Source organism: Lissotriton vulgaris, chromosome 1_1 (assembly GCF_964263255.1).
Source record: "Lissotriton vulgaris chromosome 1_1, aLisVul1.2, whole genome shotgun sequence".
NCBI classification, from domain to species: Eukaryota; Metazoa; Chordata; class Amphibia; order Caudata; family Salamandridae; genus Lissotriton; species Lissotriton vulgaris.
In genome coordinates this window covers 776157999-776179857 of record NC_141685.1, presented here as the reverse complement: position 1 = coordinate 776179857, position 21859 = coordinate 776157999, and the positions used below count along the sequence as shown (strand labels likewise).

Genomic DNA, 21859 nt, shown 5'->3' with positions numbered 1-21859 from the left:
AAGACTGCCAGCAGCTGATTGTGGGCTGCTGTACACAATACGACATGAGTCAAACAGCTAAAAAACTCAAGCAGTAAAGGAGCTACCAGATTAGTTGTAAATACGGCTACATCAACCTTAAACCACCTCTGGAGTACCCCCTTATTCTTTACATATTGGAGAGGGAGTGGATTACACACAATAGGGGCATTGTCCAGGAAATAAGCATACAGGGAGTAGACCAGGATCCTGTGGTCACTGAGCGGTGAATCCCTCAAGCTATATTCCATTACCCAATTCCTTAAAGAAAGAAAGAAGAGAATAAAGTCAATCTGGCTTGGCATGCCCCTCCCTCCGTAAGTGGGTAGCACAATAGGTTCCAACGTCAAAGAGTAAAAAATAACCATCAAATTGTTCTTTATAATGATTAAATTAAACTCGTCCCTAAGAGGGTGATGGGCAAAATGAGTAATTGGGGATCCACATTGTCCTCCAACCCAGAGACTGATGACATGGAGAACTGAGAAGGTCTTAAATTAAAACCCCCATGAGCAAAACCACATAACTCCCCCGTATATTGCTAAAACATTCATCGATATTGATGGAGCGAGGTGTAGAAACAACATTTTGTATACCCCTCGTGAAATAATTTCCTCATAACAGTAACTTTTATTAATTTTGTGGTGTGGAAAATATTAATCAACATAGTATCGAATGCACACACAAATACACGCGGGAATACTAATCTGCTTGTATGACAAAATTATAACTAACTAATTAATGTTGTTGTTGTGACGTAAAATAATGCAAAGGCTTGGAAATAATCAAAAGCGGCATAAATGTGCTTTTTGTGCATGTATTTGTGGCAGGAACCGAAGGATAAGTGAGAAGAAAATGCATATATGTTGCTTATTTTGATAGGTAACAACTAATGGGGAAACCATATTATGAGGGGAGGTAAACAGAAGGGCTATATTTCAATAATTACAATGTATTTGTTTCTATGATAGTTCCCATTCTGGCCTGTGAGACCTAGCCACAAAATAGCTGCTGTGTCAAACCACGGATGAAAGACAGAGTGCGCATGAGCACTTTGAACAGACCTGAATGTGAGCTGCCTGTGCCTGAACGAAAGCGGTTCAAGGACGGCTTACCCTGGAAGTCCTGATGACTGCCAAGAGGATGAACATTTGAGCTACTGATCGTGGGAAAGGTTCACGTAGTTGCCAGTTGAGGATGTGACTAGGCCAAAGACTTTCTCAAACAGAGGACTCTTTAAAAGTCAGCTGACACAACGGTAATTGAATATTAGAATGATGAGGTGATGCTCATCCACCCCAAATTTGTCCAATCAGAATCTGAGTTCATATTGACAGTTACTTTTTAGATAGATAAAGTTAGTGAAATAGTGTATAAAACCCCCCGACTTTACTTAAGAAAAAAACTTCTCTTCGATTTCCTCCTGAGATGCTGTTGGTATGCTGATGTTCCTGAGATGTAAGATTTTCTTGAATACATGTTTTATTTCTTTGAGTGAGAACTGAGCTTTAGATGAGGTTATTAGTTAGGGATGTTATGAGAAAATGAATTTTTGGAACTATCTGTCTTTTGCTAATACTTGTGTTCTGAAATCTAAATAATAATGTCTATTTCTGAATTTCTGAAATAAAATGAATATAACTGTTTGAGATAAAACTTTCTTCTTTAAAGTTAATTTCGAATAAAGAAATAAATAAAGCGAATAAACTGACAGATATGCTAAACTTTGCTTTTAATACAAATTAGATAAATGGAGAATTAAGCTGGTCTTGTATTTTCCTACGCCTAATTTTTACTAGAGGATTCGTCGACCATAATGACGGTGTGTCTGAATAAAATGTCTTGTTAATAAAAACCATGGTAAAACTCATTTAAACTGCAGGTGTAAATAGTATAAATATTTAGTTTTGATTTAGACACTCCGCCATGATACAGCAGCCCTCCTTTGAATTTCACCGATCCATGAAGTAGGATGGAAGTGTTTTGTGAGTAACTCGCAGTGTTATGGGCCCCACTGATGAGTAGATGTATGATTTTGTACTTCAGGGAAAGGTGACAGGGTTCTAGAAATTATTTCCGGAGTAGCGCTGCATCAATATCTTCAAGCAAAAAACTCATCAGATCTACCTTAGACATGTCAAAAACATTGTTGTGCACATTAATTAGAAGCAGCAGAGCTGATGAGCATTGCAGAAGTATGAGTTGATGATGTGGGGAGTTAAGATTTGACGATATAACCTGAGAAGTGTGAGTAAGGGAGATAAAAGTAATAAGTCCACCTTTTGCCCTGCCTGCAGAGCCTGGGAGGGCAGACGTGAACTTCGTATCGTAACCATCCATATGCACGGGTTCAGAGAGCTATGTCTCCTGCAGATATATGACTGCATAAGGGTTAACAAAATTCTGCCAATCAGTCCTGCCCTACTTACTGGTCAGGCCTGCAATATTTCTTGAGGCCAGATCGAAAAATGTGCCACCCTAATTAATGAGGCCACCAACTGGGCGTCGTGGTTGGAGGCGGGTTGACGCCTCCCCACAGAGTCGGTGATATAATCCCCTCCTTCAAATTTAATCCAGCATCAGTCACCAAAGACGATTTTGCCACAAAGTCAGGTTTGATTAGTCTACTCCCTGTCAGCTGATTTATTTGTGCTCAACTGCTCAGGGCAGGGAATATCAATCCATCTCATCCAGATATGAAATAGGATCAAATCTAATGGAAGTAGTGATGGACTGGGCCAACAATGATGGAGCCGTTGGACTATTCTGTGAATTTTAAAAGAACCCAAGTGAGCAGGCCTCCATGGCTGCAGGGCTTGGCATTTCAACGTTGATCTTCATCTAGATCTCTTTTGCCATTCTACTATTCTTAAAGTTATTCACTACGCAATCATTCTCATCAGGCTTCAGTGAGCTATCCACCCAATCAACCCTCCGTACAAGGTTGATCTGGTCATGTGACAGCTCCTGCCTGCCCAGTCTGCCATTAGTCCAATGAACCACTTTCTTGACTAATTGAACATGTTCCTCCTTTAAATCACCTCCCAGTGGCGGCACATTCGTCAATATGACCAAATATGGGGCTTCCTAAGGAGGCAGTTGAAGTGTAGAAATTTTAGAACAAGTTGGGACTCCCAAGGCTTCCTAGCCCGCCTGGCACTGCTCTATGGTTGCAGGAGCATAGTGGCAATGCCTCTGACCTCCCCTCTGTCAAAGGCAGGTGCCCAGAGCCATCAGGACTGACAGAGGAGATAGACACTAGGGCACTTTGCCCCAGGGTCTGCTGAGATAGAGTGATGACTGGGATGCCCCATTCGGGCCCAGTGGCAGGGCCCGGGCCATAGGCTGTACTGACAAGTACGTTTTCAGGTCCCTTAGGGCTCCTTTCACTTTCTCTATTCTACCCCATATAGGGCTCAACGCGGATGTGAGGGCTGAAGCCACCCTCTCAACAACCCTCTCACAGATTGTATCCAGACTGTCAGGGACGATTTGATCAGGGCTACTGGATGAATGACTATGCGAGCTGGGATTGGACACAGGGACTGAGCTGGATGAGACCAATGAAGAATCAAGGCACTGTCTTTTAGATTTATTTCTCATCTCCACTCTCTTTGTTGATGTCCCTTTCACTTTGTCACGTAGATTACTAACAGGTGATGGTCCAATGTGGGGTTCCCTGGCTTCGGCCACAACCTCAGTGACCTCAGGAACCAGAGGGAAACTAGTTGGGGACTAACTGAGTTGGGCCCCTGCCACAGCCGAACATGCAGTAACATTCAAGGCAGCCCTGTTGGTCTCGGTCCTAAGAGGGGGCCCAGGATGACAAAGGCAGATGTCGCTCGACAAGCTCTATCTCATTGCCAATTAGCCCACTGCACGCTTTAGAAAACCATGTAGGGTAGACCCCAGTGTGCCTTTAGCGGCAGAAGTCCTATGTTTCCCCATCATTGGGGCATATTTACAATAGAATGGCGGAGCGCGGCGTTCGGCTAAAATTGCTAACGACGTGCTTCACCATTCTAAAAACGCAGGAATGAGCCGTATTTACAATGATATGGCGCACCCTGCATTTTCCCTAGCGTGGCACTAAATTCTGCTGCCTAGCGCCAACCTAGGCACCCTTGCACCATAGTAAAAGGGTGCCTGCATTGAGGGAATGTTTGTGTATGTGCAGGAAGGTGTCCCTAAGTGATTTGTAACTCCTAAGTGTGCTGCATTATACACCATACACAGAAGTTGCAAATCCTCATTTTTTTAATGATTGTTTATGTGCAGGAAGGGATACTTCCGGGCAGATAAACAATCATTCATGGTGATTTGCTAAGTGTGCTATAAAATGCAGAGCACACATAGAAACAGCAAAAACAAGGATAAATTGATAATTTCTCCCAGTTTCGCCAGGTTATTTTTGTTCTTAATTTTGGCGCTGCCCCATATTTACGCCACTCTTGTAAATAGAAGGCAATGTCATAATCAATAGGTGTTGCGAAGGAACACCCACAGCAACACCCTTTGCCGTCCCTTTCCCACTAAGTGTAATGGGAAAGTGGGCCTTATTTAGATAGCGGCATCAAGTCATGTTAAGTCGCTTAACACTGCCTGGTAAGTGAGGCGAAGGGTTTATTGCTACAGGAACGTCACAAAAAGTGACGTTCCTGTGGCGATAAGCCCTTGTAAATATGCACTGTGTGTTTCTCAAAGCACTGCTGCTGCTTGTTCCGGAACCAATAGGTCATAAATAACCTTATACCACCTCAGATCAAGTAGGAGAAAGCAAAATGTAGAGTACCTTTAAAGGAGCTACTGAAAGAAGGGAGGCCCGGCCCAACCTCTACCAACCCATGACAGGCGAATACGGGCCCGCGTGCGCCACCGGGTGCGCTGTGGCATAGGAAGGGGGGTGCGGTGGGTGCAGGCCGCCCGGTGTCATCACTGAGGGGGTGACAAAATGGCAAAAATATGTGTTTTAAAAACATATTTTTGCCATTTTGTCAAGCCTGGGGTGACAAGAAATTTACTGCACCAGGTACCACCAGACCTTGCTACGCCACTGCGGGAGCGCCCCGCGCTCTGGGTTCCTGCAGCGCTTAATGAGGTCTAAAACGCAGCACACATGCCCCTTCCTCTCACTGGGCACTCCAGGTACTTCCAGCGTGACGATGCAGGGTAGGAGATGGAGCCTCTCCCGTGAAGAAATGGGGTATATTAGATTTCTACTGATATTTGTTTAATTAGGCATGGTGACTGCTTGCACCTTCGATTATTGCTCGGTGATATAGCAAGAGCATTTTCTCTAGTCCTTTGTACTTCACAATCATAAATGTGGAAATGTAACCTGAAATGACAGTGTTATCTGCAATGCTTCTAGCCTTGGAGTTAAAAAAAAAAACTCAAAATCCAAAGAAATGCCAAAGTAACACCAAGGCACTTAAAAGGTTCTCATTGGTTGTTTGATCTTTTCCAGTCTCTCAAGGTTATATCATACTGTTTGCTTTGTAGTCAGAATCTCAACACCTCATCTGCACTATCTAAAATCCAGCATTTTGAATGGATACCCCATTTACGTCACCATTTCCCCTACACATAACAAACAGCCAGATGTACTATTTACTGCTTGCAATATACTGGTAGTAATTTGCAACCAATAATTTTGTGATTAGTAAATACATTTCTGAACCGACCCATGTGCTCACACAACAAACTACTGGCTGTTTTTTTTTTTTAAATTATCAACCAACGTTAACCTAAAATTTTACAATCATAAATCAAACACTTACCTCTTATAAGTGTTGCATTGACAATTTGGATGCCATGAAAGTGTGGTGGTGGCTTCCTGGTGGTCTTCTCGGGTTTCGCCATTGACGCTGCAGTGGGACACAGTTTTGTTGCTGGCCGAGCCGTTGGTCTCCTCTGCTCTGACTCTACGGTAGTAGTGAGACACCAGAATGCAGGTGGTGTGGTGGAGCGCTTGGTTGCTTGGGTGGGGGCTGTCGTCAGGTTGAAAATGAAGGCTGGTTTTGTTGTTGTACGCGTCACTGCTTGTACCGTGCTAATGTTTGTAGTGCCAACTGTGCTTTTCTCGGTCACTAAAACAAGATCAATGTTTGAATGTTCAACTAAAGTTTAAATTGTGGCTTGGTGTTTGCAGTGCGATAGAATTAAACAAAATAACCCATGGTGGGTGTGACAATGACAATTAACAGTGAACATTCCCTCTATGAAGATCAATATTTTCCATCTATGTTGAATACACAGTTTGCTGGTAGATGTTCTCATCTGGCCTATACATTCTCCACCAGTGAACAATTCGATTTGTATCACACATTTCAGGTTGTTTGCAAGTTTTGCAATTGTCAAGAGACCTAGAGGGTATATTCACAGAGTTAGTTGAACAAGCACACTTCCTCATCTTGCAGGACATGTTACTTAAGTATATGCTTTGTCCATTGATTCTAGGATGGGCTGACAAATCACCAAGAAGCCGCCTCTATCCTTAATTAGGTGGTTGGATAAGTGCTTCACCACCATTGGATACTATACATTATTGTACGACAGAGCCACTAGAAAAGATGCTGAAGGAGGTTTCTGTTTCTACCTATATGCTACAAACATTTTTGCTGCCTTCAACAGCTGAAAGATAAGTGACTAGTCTCCTTTCCCCACACCTCCAACCACCAAGACTTGATGCCCAACATTGCTGTTCCCGAAACCAATGGGATCGGGAAGCCCACCACCTCTTTTATTACTAACAACACATCCTTACAAAATATACCTACTACTGGCACAGTTCCACCAGCTATGAATAGGGTATCACTTGCCACCAAACACTCCAGCAACATACCGTCACCATAATATATTTCATTTCATTTGTCTGGGGTCACATACCAGAGTGTCATTATATTGATTCATGACTTTCTGTGTAGAACTAACTTCTTAAATGTTGTATATTTCTCCAGAGGTCTGTCTAAGCTTTATCAGGGATGCTTCGCCCTATGATAACAAACATTTCCTTTTTTATGTATAGAAGTACAGAGAAACACATTCTAATGTTTGATAGATTAAGATCAACTTTTCTCTGCCTAGTTTAGCACCATTAGCACTACTTAGACTCAATCCATGTTGTCACACCATTTCCTCAGTGTTTCCATTATAAGACATTGTTTTAGCAATTGTTTTATAGTAATTGCATTTTCATTAGTATTTATTTCATTTTACCTGTAATTGATATTTTATTTTATCCATTATGCACAAAAAGTCATGGTAGTCCAAAGTTTTGTTCCCAAACAAAGATTATACTTTGTTTTTATCTTAAGGCATTTTGAATCCTGAATGGTCTGGTCTTTAACTTGACTGCCTTTTTCTGAAGAACTTTAATGTTACTCCTGAGCATCTTCCTTGTTACCTTATTCATATCGCATGACCATTCAAATTTGTGAAGAGTGAATAGCTTCACCTACCAACACCACCAAATGAATAATAGACACCACCATCATCCTATCACTCTGACAGCCAAGCAATCAGAGGGTCAATCCTACTCCCCCAATTGCTCCATCATGGTGCCCACCACAGCCATTGCCACATGAAATGACAACTGCTGCAGACCACAACTCGTTACAAAGTCAGGAGCTGTCCAACCCCTACAATGAATCTTTGTAATACCGTCTTCACAGGTCTTGCGGCCTCCTCTTCCTGAGTGGTAGTCTTCCACCCTCTGTAAAATCTTGAAGGAGCATTTGACCATGTCATAGAGGTGTCTCCTCCTAGGTTACCTGAGCATGTCCACAGACAACATATTCAATTCTTTGGCGCAAGGAAAGTCTGTAGATATGGACACCCTTTGACTCTCACAAATGGTTAACATTCACACCCATGACACTTGCCACAGCTGTAATCTCATCTCTCTGATCCTGAGTCTCATAATTTTGGATACCTCACCCTGGCTTTCTTTGATCATACACTGATCAACTTCTCCATCCCTGAAGAGCTTATCTCTAACAGGGCCTAATCTACCTGAAAAGTGGCTATCTTTTGGTCCAGACACAGAAGCTTCAGCTCTGGCATCCTTCCCCAAGCTGTCCTTTACTCCAGTCTTCCTGCAACTGCACCCCTTCAGTACTTACTCCCATATACCGAATGGCACCCATCACAAAGCCACATCAACTAAATCAATAGAAAGCAAATAATTTCACTGAGGTCTTTGACTCCTAGAATGCCATGAAAGAGTTTTGAAAAGGTGGCGAAGGAAGTCAATTAACCCGCTACCATCTCTAAATTGTATCTCATAAATGACCAAGATGATAAAAGTGCTATTCAAAAAAAGTTGTCTTCCCAGGCAGAGTATCTGAGTTGCATTATAGTACTCTTCCTTTAGGACCTCTATTTGTCTAAAGTATTTCTGCAACACAGCATTGATTTGGAAATTGTATTTTAAATTTCAAAGTCTCTTCCTCCCAAGAAACAACCTGATTTGCCCTGTGTTTCTTCTTTTGTGCTATTATGTTTAGTGCCCTATTTCTAAGGACGGTTTGTATGCCTCCCAGAGCACTATGGGCAATTCTATATTGGGTGGAGTCCAGTTATATCTCAGCTGTAACCTTCATGTGGAGTGGTGTGGCTCACTGGTTAGAGGTGGCAAACCCGGAAGCAGAGAGCGGCCCGGGACCAGGGTTCAATTCCTGTCACGGCAGGGTCGTGGACCAGGGTCAGCAGACTCGATAATTCTCACCTTGGTGCCTACTCTAACCAGGGATCACACTCGGCAACTCTGGGCATTAGCTTGCCTCATCTCTACAACGGCCCCCCACATTCGCCGGGGATGCCTGGTTTCACCTTAGAGATACCCAGTAGGGACCATCTCACAGGGATAGCCAGGACGGGTTCCCCAGCGGTCTACAGCGCCACGACGCCTCAGGGCAGCAGTGCGTTTCATAAGACACATTACATTACATTACATTACATGTCGTTTAGTTCCATTCTAGTCCACCATATGGTTCGTGTGCAGCTACCTTTCTATCCTATTGTGATCTTAGGAGGTGTAGTGGTTAGATATCCCTCTCACTAGATATTCTGCCTCTCTTCGGTTAGAATAAATATATAGTCTAGTCTTTTAAGTGTTTTGTGCGCCCCTGATAACAATGAGTATTGCTTGTTTTATGGGTGCTTGAGTTTCCACACACCAGACAGGCCGAATGCGTGAGCAATTCATGCCACATGTGTGGCACAACTTCTGTGTAAGAGACTTTGTGCTCTCTACATCGGGGAATATCACATCGCTGAAGTCCCCACCCACTTTCAGTACCATGGTATATGCTTCTAACAGTGTGGTACCTACTGCATCAAAGACCATCTTTTGTAGTTTGGGTGGCACATTGATATTGAGTATCATTATGTTCCGTTTACCCAAGTACCCTGCACATCCGCATACCACCCGCCGGGATCCCTCCAGCGCTAGTTAGTACAAGATGGAAGGTTTTGCTTAGGTAATATAGCCACCCCTCTTGAGTACTGTGTGAAGCACATATGTGCCAGTGATATATGTTGGCTCATTTTGAAGAATTTGCATTCAGTTCCCAATACTTGGATCTCTGTAGCATCACTACATCTAGTGCCTATATCTACAGATCTACTACACCATCACACCTCTTTTAATTTGACTAGCCACACCATTAACGTTCCATGGGAGGATCCTTAATTTCTCAGTTGTTCAGTGTTTTCTCATTGGGGAGGGGGCTAACATCTATATGCAGTTTCTGGCTCAACATGTTGGAGATATCATGTATCTGCACAGACCTCGTGTGACATGATGGGTTGAGCATACAAGCTTGAAATATTGAAAACACTGAAGCCAAATTGGTCATTTTACATCTACATTCTCAGTGAACTTTCTCATGCATTCATCCATCTATCCATCCTCCTCTCTGTCGTTCCCTCATCTATCATTTCTTCTGTCCATCCATCCTTACCTCTGTCCCTCCATCCTTACCTCTGTCCCTCCATCCATACTTACTTCCATCCATCCTTCAGTGTCTCCATCAGTACATCATCCCTATTTCTCCCATCCATTCATCATCCTTGCTTCTCTCCATCTATCCTTCATCCTTACTTCAATTCATCATTGTGAGAAGTTGGCCTGATATGTAGTGTTTCCAATTCGGGAACCACTTGGTATCAGTCCAAACAAACCCCAAAGATGTCTGGTTGTAAGTCAACCTTGTTAGACAAGCTATCCTAGTGGTAGCATGGACTAAGCAGCCTTAAAGGCTTAACTTAAGAGGTCGTGTTAAGCGAGCTGTTTTACCACATACAATCCTGTAATCAAATGAAAGGACACCACACAAGTATATATTGTAAAAATATATGTATTTATTTCTAAATTACTCCCCAGTACTCTTTATGAGGAAAGGGGCACAAGCGTTAAATCAAAAGCACAGTATAACATACAAAGTTGCACAATTTTGGATGAGGGCCGGTGGCCACTCAAACCATATACTAAAAAAGTGGTATAAGAGATACCAATCGAACAGTGGTTAGGCCTAGGGCCTAGAGATTCGCTGGGAGCAGTAAGGAATAGCAATGCTGAAGTCGGGAGTAGCCCACGGAATTCGGGTGCAGCACGGAAAGTGCGGCTTGCACCAATGCAATGTCAATGGTGCGTAAAAGTTACACAAAGTGAGTTAAAAGATACTTCCGCTGGGCCTAGAGGAACAAAACTTAAGACACAGACCCTAGAGGTGTGTACCAGTGTGGGAACACCGACGTTGCAATGTTACCTCACCCACAGGAAGCGGGTGCACTGGGTCGAAGTGGCGTCGGGTTTTGACACGCAGGCTCTTGGTGCTTGGAGCTGTAGAAGCTGCAGGCGATGGGAAGCAGAAGTGTCCAGTGTGATCCAAGGGTGGATCGAAGTCGAAAAGTACCTGAAAGCAGAGGGGACAGAGTCTGGGTCACTCAGCAGTGACCAGGGTGGAACCAGGACGGAACCAGGCAATGTCGGGCGCAATCAGGTGGTTGTCGAGAGGCTTCTCTCCGCTGTCACGTGGGCTCTGGGGCATCTGCGACGTCCAGGAGCAGGTCACGATCTGTCCCACGTAGGCTCTCGCCGTCAGCACCGTCGGCTTCAAGATTGCAGCAAACAGCACTTGGCAAAAGCAATCCACGCAGAACCGGGAGATTGCTTCTCACTCAAACCAGGAGGGTCAGAGTGGGGGCTCCTTTTCACAGGAGCTGGTGCAGATCTGGAGCAACCAGAAAAGCAAGTCGTATTCAAGTTTTCGTCGGCACAGGGGCCACAAGCCAGCTGGCAAGTGACCGGGCCAACGCGTCGAGCCAACACAAGCAGAAGGGCCCCACGCAGCACTCGTCGAGTGTGGAGGGGGTAGCTTTGGTGCAAGTGTAGCTCGGGGTGGGGGCTTCTCAAACCCCGGTGTACAGCTTCGAGGGTTACTCGTGGGCTGCACGGTCAGTGTCTCGTGGCCTTTTCAAGATGGCGTGCCCCATGCTTCCGGTCGCCTCCACTGGTCTCAGCTCTGCAGGGACTGTGGATCGGGCTGGGAGAAGGCAGGCAAGCTTAATCTCGTCGATCTCTGTCGCTCGAGTTCCGGCGGGAACTGCAACAAAGCAAGGGTCGAGGGCTGGATGGTGCCTGTTTGCACAGGGTGGTCACTCCTTGACCACAAGGGAGATTCTTCAGGCTTCTATGTTGAATAGAATGTCGAAGGGTCCAGAATTCGTTTCTTATGTTTCTTCAGGATGATCTGAGTTGCTCCCACTCTTATTCCAATCTGAGGGGTGGATCTCCTGCTAGGTCCCTCCCCTATGGGTGGGACCAGGAAGGGGGGTGGTTACACCCCCTTTCCTTTGTCCAGGTCTCACTGGAGCTGGGGCTGGGCTGCCCCAGAACCGGTTTGACCGGATTATGCAAGGGGAAGCCTTGTGCTCCCCAGGCACTGTCTGGTTTCATTCAAACCTCCCTGCTACAATCCACTATCTCCTGTCTGGGGTGGTGTGACACCTCCCTGCAACAGGAAAGCCTTTGTCCAGGCCTCCTCTGCTGAGTTTCGGTCAGCAGCAGGAGGTCAGACATGTGTCTGTGGCAGAAGCATCCATTTTGTGGATCTGAGGCTCTTTTAAAAATCAACCGCGTTTTAGCAAAAGTAACATGTCGTCCCCTCTAGAGGGGTGGAATGCTACCCCTGTCGCCAGGACTGGCGAGGGGGTAGTATTCCAATTCGTATGACACCTTACACGACATGTTTTGATAAAGCCAAACCAAAGTTGACATATAACCGCGAGGATTATAATGCACTTAATAGTATATGGTTTGGCATTATCCCGGAACAGCTAAGGGAATTGGTCCCGACAGCTGCAGACAGGCTCAGCTCATGCTAGAGCACCATCTCACATTAAACCACGCACTCTGCCTTCAGGATTGTTAAGGCCTGCCATAGGAGTGGCTCACAGGTTTATATGTGTCCAGATAGGTTTAGATATAGGCATACTATATCTAAGCAAGGGGTGATTACACCACCTTGCCCCAGCTGAGTGATCAGCCAGTTGTGTCAATTTTAGATAGCCAGCCAGGGGTGGCAAAAGATATGCTGCAGCCCCTGGTAGGCCTTGGATGCACCTATGCCCTGGGCACCTATAGTGCTCTGTACAGGGGCTGATAAGGTGATCCAAGCCAATCTGGTTATGCACCTAGGGTACATGGAATCCATTTTACAGAGAGAGCAGATAGCCTGGGGCCCTGATTAGCAGGGAACCAGGCCAACTAAGTCGAAAACCAGCTAAACACAAGGCAAAAAATCTGGGGTAACCATAGTCAGGTAGCCACATTCCTACAATCATTCTTTCCATCATTCTATCCTTCTCGCTATCATTTCACCCATCAGGCTACCTCTCATCTACCCACCCACCCCTTCATCCTTCCACCCACCTCTATGTCCATCAAATCATCCATCCCTCTCTCCATCCACCCATCAATTCATCTATCATTTCTTCACTTCATCCATTCCTCCCTGTCTTCATTCTTTCCTTTCATGCTCTCTTGTTGCATTCGTTTCCCTTCCAACAGCCCCAGCACATTTTTTTCCCTAGTATCTCCAATCAGAACTAAAATAAATAACACACAATTAAAGGTTTTATGTCAGATCCAGTGGCACTCACCCCCGCTCAAGCTGCAAAAGTGGGGGTTCATGACGCACCTAACAGCAATATTAGGGAGATTTGCAAAGCATTTGTGCTGCCCAAGATAGCTAAGGTCAAGAATTAACATTGTGTTCTCCTTCTTTCAAATAAAGTTGCAAAGATAACAATTCATTTTTTATATTTTCCTATTAATCACTAGATAAATGTGTGAAATCTGCTAAATCCCCCCAAAATTATACTCGGTAGATCTAGTGCCTTCAATCAGCCAAACAAATGTTGTAATTATTTTACCCAACTGATTGCAGAATGCTAAACAGAGGGTTAGATCTCCCCTATCCATTTATGAAAGTTCCAGGAAAAGATTAGAAATGTACATCAATAGGATTAATCCATTGTTTGAAGCATATTTCTAAAATGTTTTGAGAGCAGAAAGATTGCATTGAACAGTCTTAGAAATCTGCAACACGTCTTCAACTGCATAAATATGTCTGCATGCCTAAATGTAATGCAACTGTGGATTACCGTAATACATTTCTATTATTTCGATCCTGCTGGTGACACTTTATACCCATCCCGCTAAAAAATAAGTCACAGTTTTCAATAGCACTCATTTTATGGTTAATGATATTCTATTGCTGTATGAGCTTTACTGGAGAGGCAATGCATGGAGGCACTACTGAGATTTAAAGTCAGGATCTCCTGTTTACCACACAGTACATGTTGATGGTACAAAGAGATCATACACATTTAAAGCTTTGGGCCATATGTATCATTGAAATTCGCATTCGCAAAGGCCGAAATTCGCAGAATTTCGGCCTATGCGAATTCTCAATTTGGTATGGTTTAAGCAAATGTGGTTCAAAATAAGGAATCACACAATTTGCGATTCCTTATTTTGCGATTGCATTTAAGGAATCGCACAATTTGCGATTCCTTAAATGCAATGTATCATGCAAAAAAATATTGCTAATTGTCCCTAAGGAATCGCAAATTACCACCAACTTCAAGTTGGTGGTAAGTTGCGAATTCCTTTCAAAAAGCAACTTTTTTAAAAACAAAAGGTGCCATGTGACGCTCATACATGCCCTTAGGGCATGTATGTGCGCCATATGCGCACACATGTCATTTTCAGGGGTGCAGCAGGGTGTCCTTTGGACACCCCTGCACCCTTGAAAATATTCTCAATTTGCGATTAGCTAATTGCTAATCGCACATTTCCCATTCATTCCAATGGGCCTCCTGGCCCATAGAAGCGAATGGGAAATTTTTCCTTAATTGCGATTAGCAATTTGCTAATCGCAATTAAGGAATTTTAAGAAATCGCTAAAAAGAAGCTCATTTCTACATACATACCATTTTACGATTTCTAAATAGCGATTTCTTAAAAATCGCTATTTAGAAATCGCAAAACAGAACTATGATACATATGGCCCCAAATGTGTTAAAATGCAGAGGTTTAAAAAACATTTTTATGACCAATATGTTAACTATTATAATACCATTCGCTGGTGTTGTTGGGCTTGTGCGTGTCGTATTCCTGCTCTCTGGTGCATCAGTGAAGGTGATCATTGGATACGTTTTCGGTGTCGAACGAGTGACCGGTGTCCTTTGTTCCGTTACTGGAGCAGTCGAAGTGCTTCTGAATTCTCCTTGCGTAGTGGAAAGCCTGGGCATCATCCAAGGACTTGTTGTGTTAGGAATGCGGAATGCCGGCGTTGTTGTTGGTGACTTAAGAGTAGTCGTCTGCGTGGTAACCGCAATGAGCCCTTCATCATCTGCAACAAGAAATAGTATTTAAAATGGTGTTCCAAAAGGTTTGCCGTACACTGTTGCTTTCCTTGGAGGAAATTCCAGTTCATCCCAGTTACATCTTGGGACTGGTTTTTAATATGGTTATTTTTATTTATTTGCGTTTCATTGTTTTTGGTTGGTATGGTCCAAAGTTGAGATGTGGCCAATAGACCAAAAATCTATTTATTTTATCTGGTTACAGTAGAAACCATTTAGAACCGGCTTACTGGAATTTCAACCAAGGTTGGAAGGTAACTGGACATTACAGTGCATGTAACGACCCTTGTGTTGTTGATATACACTTCAGGAGAGTGCAAGCAAAGTAGTATTGACAACCCTTAGAGGACGGGGGACACCGGGCATGTACCACTGCAGAGTGTGAGTACAGCATAATCCTGTGGAGAAACGGGTATGAGACCAGGCGCATCCCACATCACAAGGTCTCATCGCAGTAAAAATTAGTGCAACGTGGTGTACAATCCTTAAGGTCAAAGATGAGGGGGCTAAACTGCACCAATACAATGTGTGTGCAAATATCTTCCACAGCCTTGGCTCTAGAAGGACAGAAGGTCTGTATCATGGGCATCCTCAGCAGCAGCAGAGTATGTGTAAGTACTGTATACTACTAAGAGGACAACATGGGAAAATACCTGAGATATTAATGCAGTCTCCCAGAACCTCAAAGGCCAGAAAAAGAAACCTGCCTTTGAACCCTATATTGGTGACTCCTGCAGTGGAGTATTAGCACCACAGAAACCAGGACCTTGTGTCAAAGGTTCTTGCCAATAACTGTGGATGCAGTCTTTCAGCAATAGAACCAAAGCTTGTCTGACCTTAAAGCCCAAGGGAAAGAGCTTGTATCTATCGTGATAGGTCCCCCGAAGAGGAATAGGAGCATGGCAGCTTCTCTAAAATCGGCAGACGCTCTGTTCATCGATTGTTATATGAACATGTCCTACAGCCGAATGTGAGCAGAGCAGCTTCCACTGACCCATCAGACAAGTCTGGTATCCAACACTGCATCAATGCTAGCCGTGGCCTGTGCAGGTAAGAGTGGTGGGGCTGTGGCGCCGGGTGAGGGGGGATTTCGATGGACAATGATGAGGGAAAATTAAATAAATAATTTCCCCCTCATCCGTCGAAACCCCCCATATCCGGCCCCCACCGCTCTTACCTGCATGGACCGCGGCTGAACAATGCCCCAAAGGAAGGGTGAGCACAGCACCAACATCCATAGATCCGAGAGCAAGGCTGCTTTGTAACTCTGCTCTGGTATCCCTTGCTGGGTACACAAAACAAGGACAACACTATCTGCCCATGGAAACAAGGTCAACGTTGTATAATGAAACATGTCCTGTGGGACTTATCGAATGATGACCCAATGTGTTACATAGAGGTAATCCAATCGATTCTATGTATTCATTTGCCATTTCTGGTCAAATATAACGCTATACACAATGTAATTAATCAAGACCACTCTTCTCTTAGTTTCCAGCTGAGTCAATTATTTGAGTGGAATAAAGTGCAATATAAACAATAGTGCAGACAATGGAGTGCTAACAATTTGAACAAATATAAAGAAATATACTTAGACACATAAGTCCCAAGGCTGAGCAAATAAGTACATGACATCATATGAAGTAATCCACATATGCTCCTCATTCAATAAATCAAGAAACACGCAAAGGGCAGGGGTTGTCGACGTTTTGACCCGGTAATATTTGTCTTCACTCCCCCCTTGTTTTTTTCCTCACCCACTGAATGAGGAGCACATGTAGAGTATTTCATACAATCTCATGCTCATGTTTGCGGTATCTGAGGACTGTTTGTATTTATGTACATGTCTCTATATATGTTCACATTTTTAGCAGTGCGTCATATGCACTATTGTTTCACTGTATAAATTGCACTTTATTCCACTCAAATGAATGACTAAAATGGAAACTAAGAGAAGTGTGGCCTTGATTAATTAAAATTTTGTATGCATGATGTTTAACCAGATATGGCAAATTAACATATATGATCGGTCTTTATTAACTATGAGTAACACATTAAACCATCACTTGAATGAGTCCTACGGGACATTTGTTTGATTTTACACTGGTATTCCTTGCAACAGTGACCTAGGTAGTATAAGCCTTCCCGTGCAGGGCACATGATTGAATCATTCCACAGAAGGTCAAACTTCCAAAGCTTTTCAGGAAGGACATTTGGACAATAGCCCTCAATTGGACACCGCTGCAGAAGACAGGGCACACGCTACTTAAGACTTATACTAGATTGGCTGACAAGATCTCTTTGTGGGGTAGGCATCAAAAAGGAAAAGAGTTTTTACAAAATTGACTTTGTAAGTTAGCTTGAGAGGTTTCAAGATGAACTCTCTTTCTTGCCACAAGTTTGTCCATGGGTTTCACGCTCCAGGCGTGCTTTGGCCTCAGCAAGAGACTGAACTTATTTATGAATGGAGGATACTCCAATTCCTGGAGGAAGCTTTGAATCTGAAGGAGATCATTGGTTAGATGTTGGTCATTTATTTAATCTTCTTCCGTGGAATATTCCAGAAAGTAAGAGAGTTCCCATTACCACTCAATGCTAACCTGAATGCGTGTAGTGAAAGAGACCATGATAGGGCACTTGCCTCAGGATCACTGATAAGAGGGGCCTGGTGGCAACAGAGAAAGGAGACGCACAACTCAATTACATTGAATGTTCCCCTAATCAATATGCAGTATTGTGGTAATCATGAAAAATATAATTTTCTCTAAGTGGTGCACTAGTACGGAAAGCTTTGGCCTATTTGAACAAAATATCAATGTCATAATACTCAGTGCTCATACCCGGGGTCCCCAAGTAAATGAAATTGGGAGCAGATTTCAGTTTAAGGAGTGTTTTGATTTTGCTTGCTCTAAAGAAGCAAAATCAGTACCTGCTTTCGAATTTGGCGCCGGGATGTGGATGAACCTTAGTTTCTGTTCTGCTCCAGTGAGAGAAATTTCTCTTGTGTCTACTAAAAAGCAGAATATCGTCATTACTAGTTACTTGTTAAAAAAAAAAAAGAACACCAATCGGGAAAATCCTGTCTGAAATTTAAAAAGCCCCAGGTCTTGAATCAGACATATGACTGCAAACACAGTTTGAGAATACAAGTAGAAATGTGCATATCTACAATCTTAAAGCATAGTGCGTAGCACGCCATCTCCAGTTGGTGAAGTTGGGAAAATCTTTTGATAATAATGGAACCTAGTTGACCACAAACAATCAAATGGGACACTTTGCTAATGTTGAAATCAAATATCCTCACCTGAATTTTGAAATTTTCAATATCTGTCTGAATTTTCATGTTCTGTTTGCTCTATTTCCTCAATGGGAGTAATGCCATTTTCTTTTTACCTAAAGGGAAGCTCCTAGTCCTACCACAGCCATGTCATGATCATGTGTAGATGATAGCATCATTTTGTGCACCTATGGTACTAAATATGGAAAGGGCATTTACATGCAATTCAAGAACAAACCTGTGTGACAAATTTCAGCACTCACCAACTACGGGTAACCAGAATGTGTTTGTAAGTCTTCAAGTCTATAAGTGGTTTAGCTCATCTAAAATTTAGACAAGGAAGGTAGAATCAAAAACCTAATAATCTGACCCTTCCCCACTTAATGTGTTCCACGGTGCTAAGAGCATTTCTTTTTACTGTAGTGATGGATGTACGTTCTTACCACGCGATGTATTACATCGCGGTACTTTACAAGGCGTCTTTTACAACGCAAGTCGTTACCACGACTTGCGCTGTAGAGGTGCTGGACTTAGGAATAGTTAAATTTACTATTCCAACACCAGCCGACATACAGTAGGGAAGGTGTTGGAATAGTAAATCTACTATTCCTTAGCCTAGAGCTCCCTCCAGCGCAAGTCGTGGTTACGACTTGCGTTGTAAAAGACGCGTCATAACTGCACTGCGGGGTAACATCCACGTTGTAAAGGATGTTCCCCGTAGTGATTGGGTGCTCTCTCTGGCACACATGTTCTTGAAGGAACTTCCTCCAATTTTCCTGGAGGCGAGGGACAGGACTTTCTGGAACTTTGCATTTTGAAAAAATCTGTTGCAGTTCCTGTAAATCTCTAAAAGTACTGTTGAGATCATATATTTCTTTACTGCACACAATCCATTGTGCCTATGTTTATCTAAATGTTCCTGACTTTTTGTTCAAAAAAATATTGCTTGTTTTAACTCTTGAAAATAAGAGACCGCTTCCAAACGATATGCCATTTCTTGGCAAGTGTAAGGAAGAATTTGCAGACCACATTCATCAGAAGATTAAGAAGTGAAGCTAGTTTGAAAACTAGTTTTACTAATTTGTAGACTGAAACATTGGCATTCTAACTGAAGGTGCCTTAAAAATTCATCTGACCACAAAAATCTTCCAATTTGTTTTATCATCTGAAAGACGTGCAAGACTACTTTGAGATGTTTGGACCATTTGTGGTCTCAGCAACATTTCTTCCAAGTGGCTGCAATTGTAAATAGTTGTCTACACTCATCCACTTATAAACATGATTCCTGGTCCTCCACCATAAGATGGAAGTTTGTTCAACTGCCTGAGGTAAAAAAAAAACTTGGCTCTATAACTGCTTTGCCTTTCGCTAAACAAATTTGGTTGTAGCCAATGAAATTGTGTTGCTATAGAAAAAGCGCGTTCTTATTGGTGCTTGCAGAGAAGGTGCTTAACAGCATCACGTTTTCTGGGCCCTAGCAAATCTCCATTGCAGGAATTTGTAGCGCTAGCATCATCAGCCAATAATAGCTGAGTGACTGTAATAGAGATAAATCTTGAATTATCCACTACTGGTACCTGTGGTTCCATGGTTTCAAAAATATATATGGGTACTGCAAGGATTTTAACGAACTAGAGATCATTGGGTGACCAGTGCAGGAATAGAAGACCCTTCAAATACTTATTGGGTAGGTGTAGACTTATGAGGCATGTATTTATGCATGTATATATATATATATATATATATATATATATATATATATATATATATATATATATATATATATATATATATATATATATATATATATATATATATATATATATATATATATATATATATATATATATATATATATATAGAGAGAGAGAGAGAGAGAGAGAGAGGCAGCCTTTCATTATTGTTCACTGTAAATAAAAAAGACACTCAAGTGATCAGCCTACAATAAAGAGAAATGCCACCACAAAAGTATTGTGAAAGCAAAGTATTGGTACGAGGGAATCTGACTACAATGAAATGAAATGTTCAGTTATAAAGCGGACAGAAAGCCACATTGTACACCTCTTTTCAGCTGTGGTACGTGCAGGTATCAGCTGTGGGGCAGTGGGGTTGCGTTGGGGGGTTTTAAGGGATGATGCTGAGGGAAAATTAATTATTTATTTAATTTTCCCTCTGCATCATCCCTCAAAATCCCCCTCAACGCGGCCTCACTGCCCTGCCACTGTTACCTGCATGGACTGCGGCTGTCTCTTGTTCTTAAAGTAATCCCAGAAATGGAGAATTCACAGGACTATATTGTGTTATAAGTTGCAATTCAATAAAGATTGATCTACCCCTTTGAAATCTACATCGTTTTGAATTGCAATTTAATGGGAACCAAAGACTTATTAGCTAACTAATAGATTAATTGAAGATGTAATCCCGTACCGATTTGGTTCCCGAAGAGTAAGGAAAAATACATTAAAGGTATTAAATCTTCTCTGGCCATTTTCCAGGTACATTATTATATAGCCATCTGATGAAGAAATAACAACAAAAAGTAATTGACTTGTCATTGTCTGGAACTCTCGGATGAAGTGCAAACTTCCGGGAGGCTAAGGCCCAATTTTTAAGACATCAAAATGGATTTTTGCAGAATAGTAATACGATTGGCACAAACAAAGCCAGAACTCGTGTTGTTCACAAAGCTTTTGTCGGTCATTTCATAAAAAGAACAGTGAAGGTTTGAAACTTTTGTCTCAGTAGTGGTGGTGTCTGGGCCTGAGAACTAAACTTTTAGGCAGTACAATAGCACCCAGGTCGAAGGACTTGGTGAATGAGACAGTGGCATAAATTACATTTATCAAGAGTAGAAAGTAATTCAATTTTCTCTTATGTGCAGATTTGTACTTTGAAGCAATGCTTGTTCATCAAATCAACCAAGTATTGATGTCCTTCAATTTTAAATGGCCTTTTCCTACTCTGAAAAGGATAGCAGTATATGGTGCTCGATTAAGGTTCTCCAAATATGTTTCCTTAGTGTCACCCTAACCTTGTATTGAATTCTGACAGTGTGCCTTTCTGAGAGTTTCCACACTTTTTCCACTTACTACAGTGGTGCTTAGGCATTTTACTTCTCTTCTTTCTTAGTTTGCCCTGCAAGTATATGATAACGTGGATCCAGTGCAAAGGAAGACTATATTAAAAGGGCATGACATTGATAGTGTATAGAGTTCAACAATTTAACCTACATGATTGCTAAAATCACAAGAACAACAGTTGATAATTCGCCAAATCCCACATAGTGGAATTAGCTATAAATCCCTCACTATTAAATTAAATGTTAAGTCTGTCATTTTATGATTGGTCGTAACCAATCAGGAAATTGGTATAGTGTTAACAGAAAAGGAAAAGACGTGGTACATTGTATGCCCAAAGCAAGGTATCAGTCCAATTAAAAGTTGTAGAAACCTAACTTTTTGCACCCTGTAGGCAGGATGGGAACAAAAGAAACAGGACTTGAAGGTCTCACAGTTCCAACAAAGCCAATAGTTTGACCCCTTTTAAATCACCACGACTCATATTCTGGAGAGCACCACCCACTCAGGTGAGGAGACTAATAGAACTTGACATTGAAATGTTCAAAGA

The 21859-nt window shown here is 42.5% G+C and overlaps 1 protein-coding gene across 1 annotated transcript in view; it reads right to left on the bottom strand.

The window, feature by feature from the left end:
• Positions 1-21859, bottom strand: part of PRG4 (proteoglycan 4) — a 486064-nt gene that overhangs the window by 92539 nt on the left and 371666 nt on the right. The window contains exons 19-20 of the mRNA XM_086956081.1: positions 14667-14942; positions 5799-6107 (exon numbers count right to left, since the gene is read on the bottom strand). Coding sequence (XP_086812207.1) covers positions 5799-6107; positions 14667-14942 — 585 coding nt within the window. The remainder of the gene's footprint in view (positions 1-5798; positions 6108-14666; positions 14943-21859) is intronic.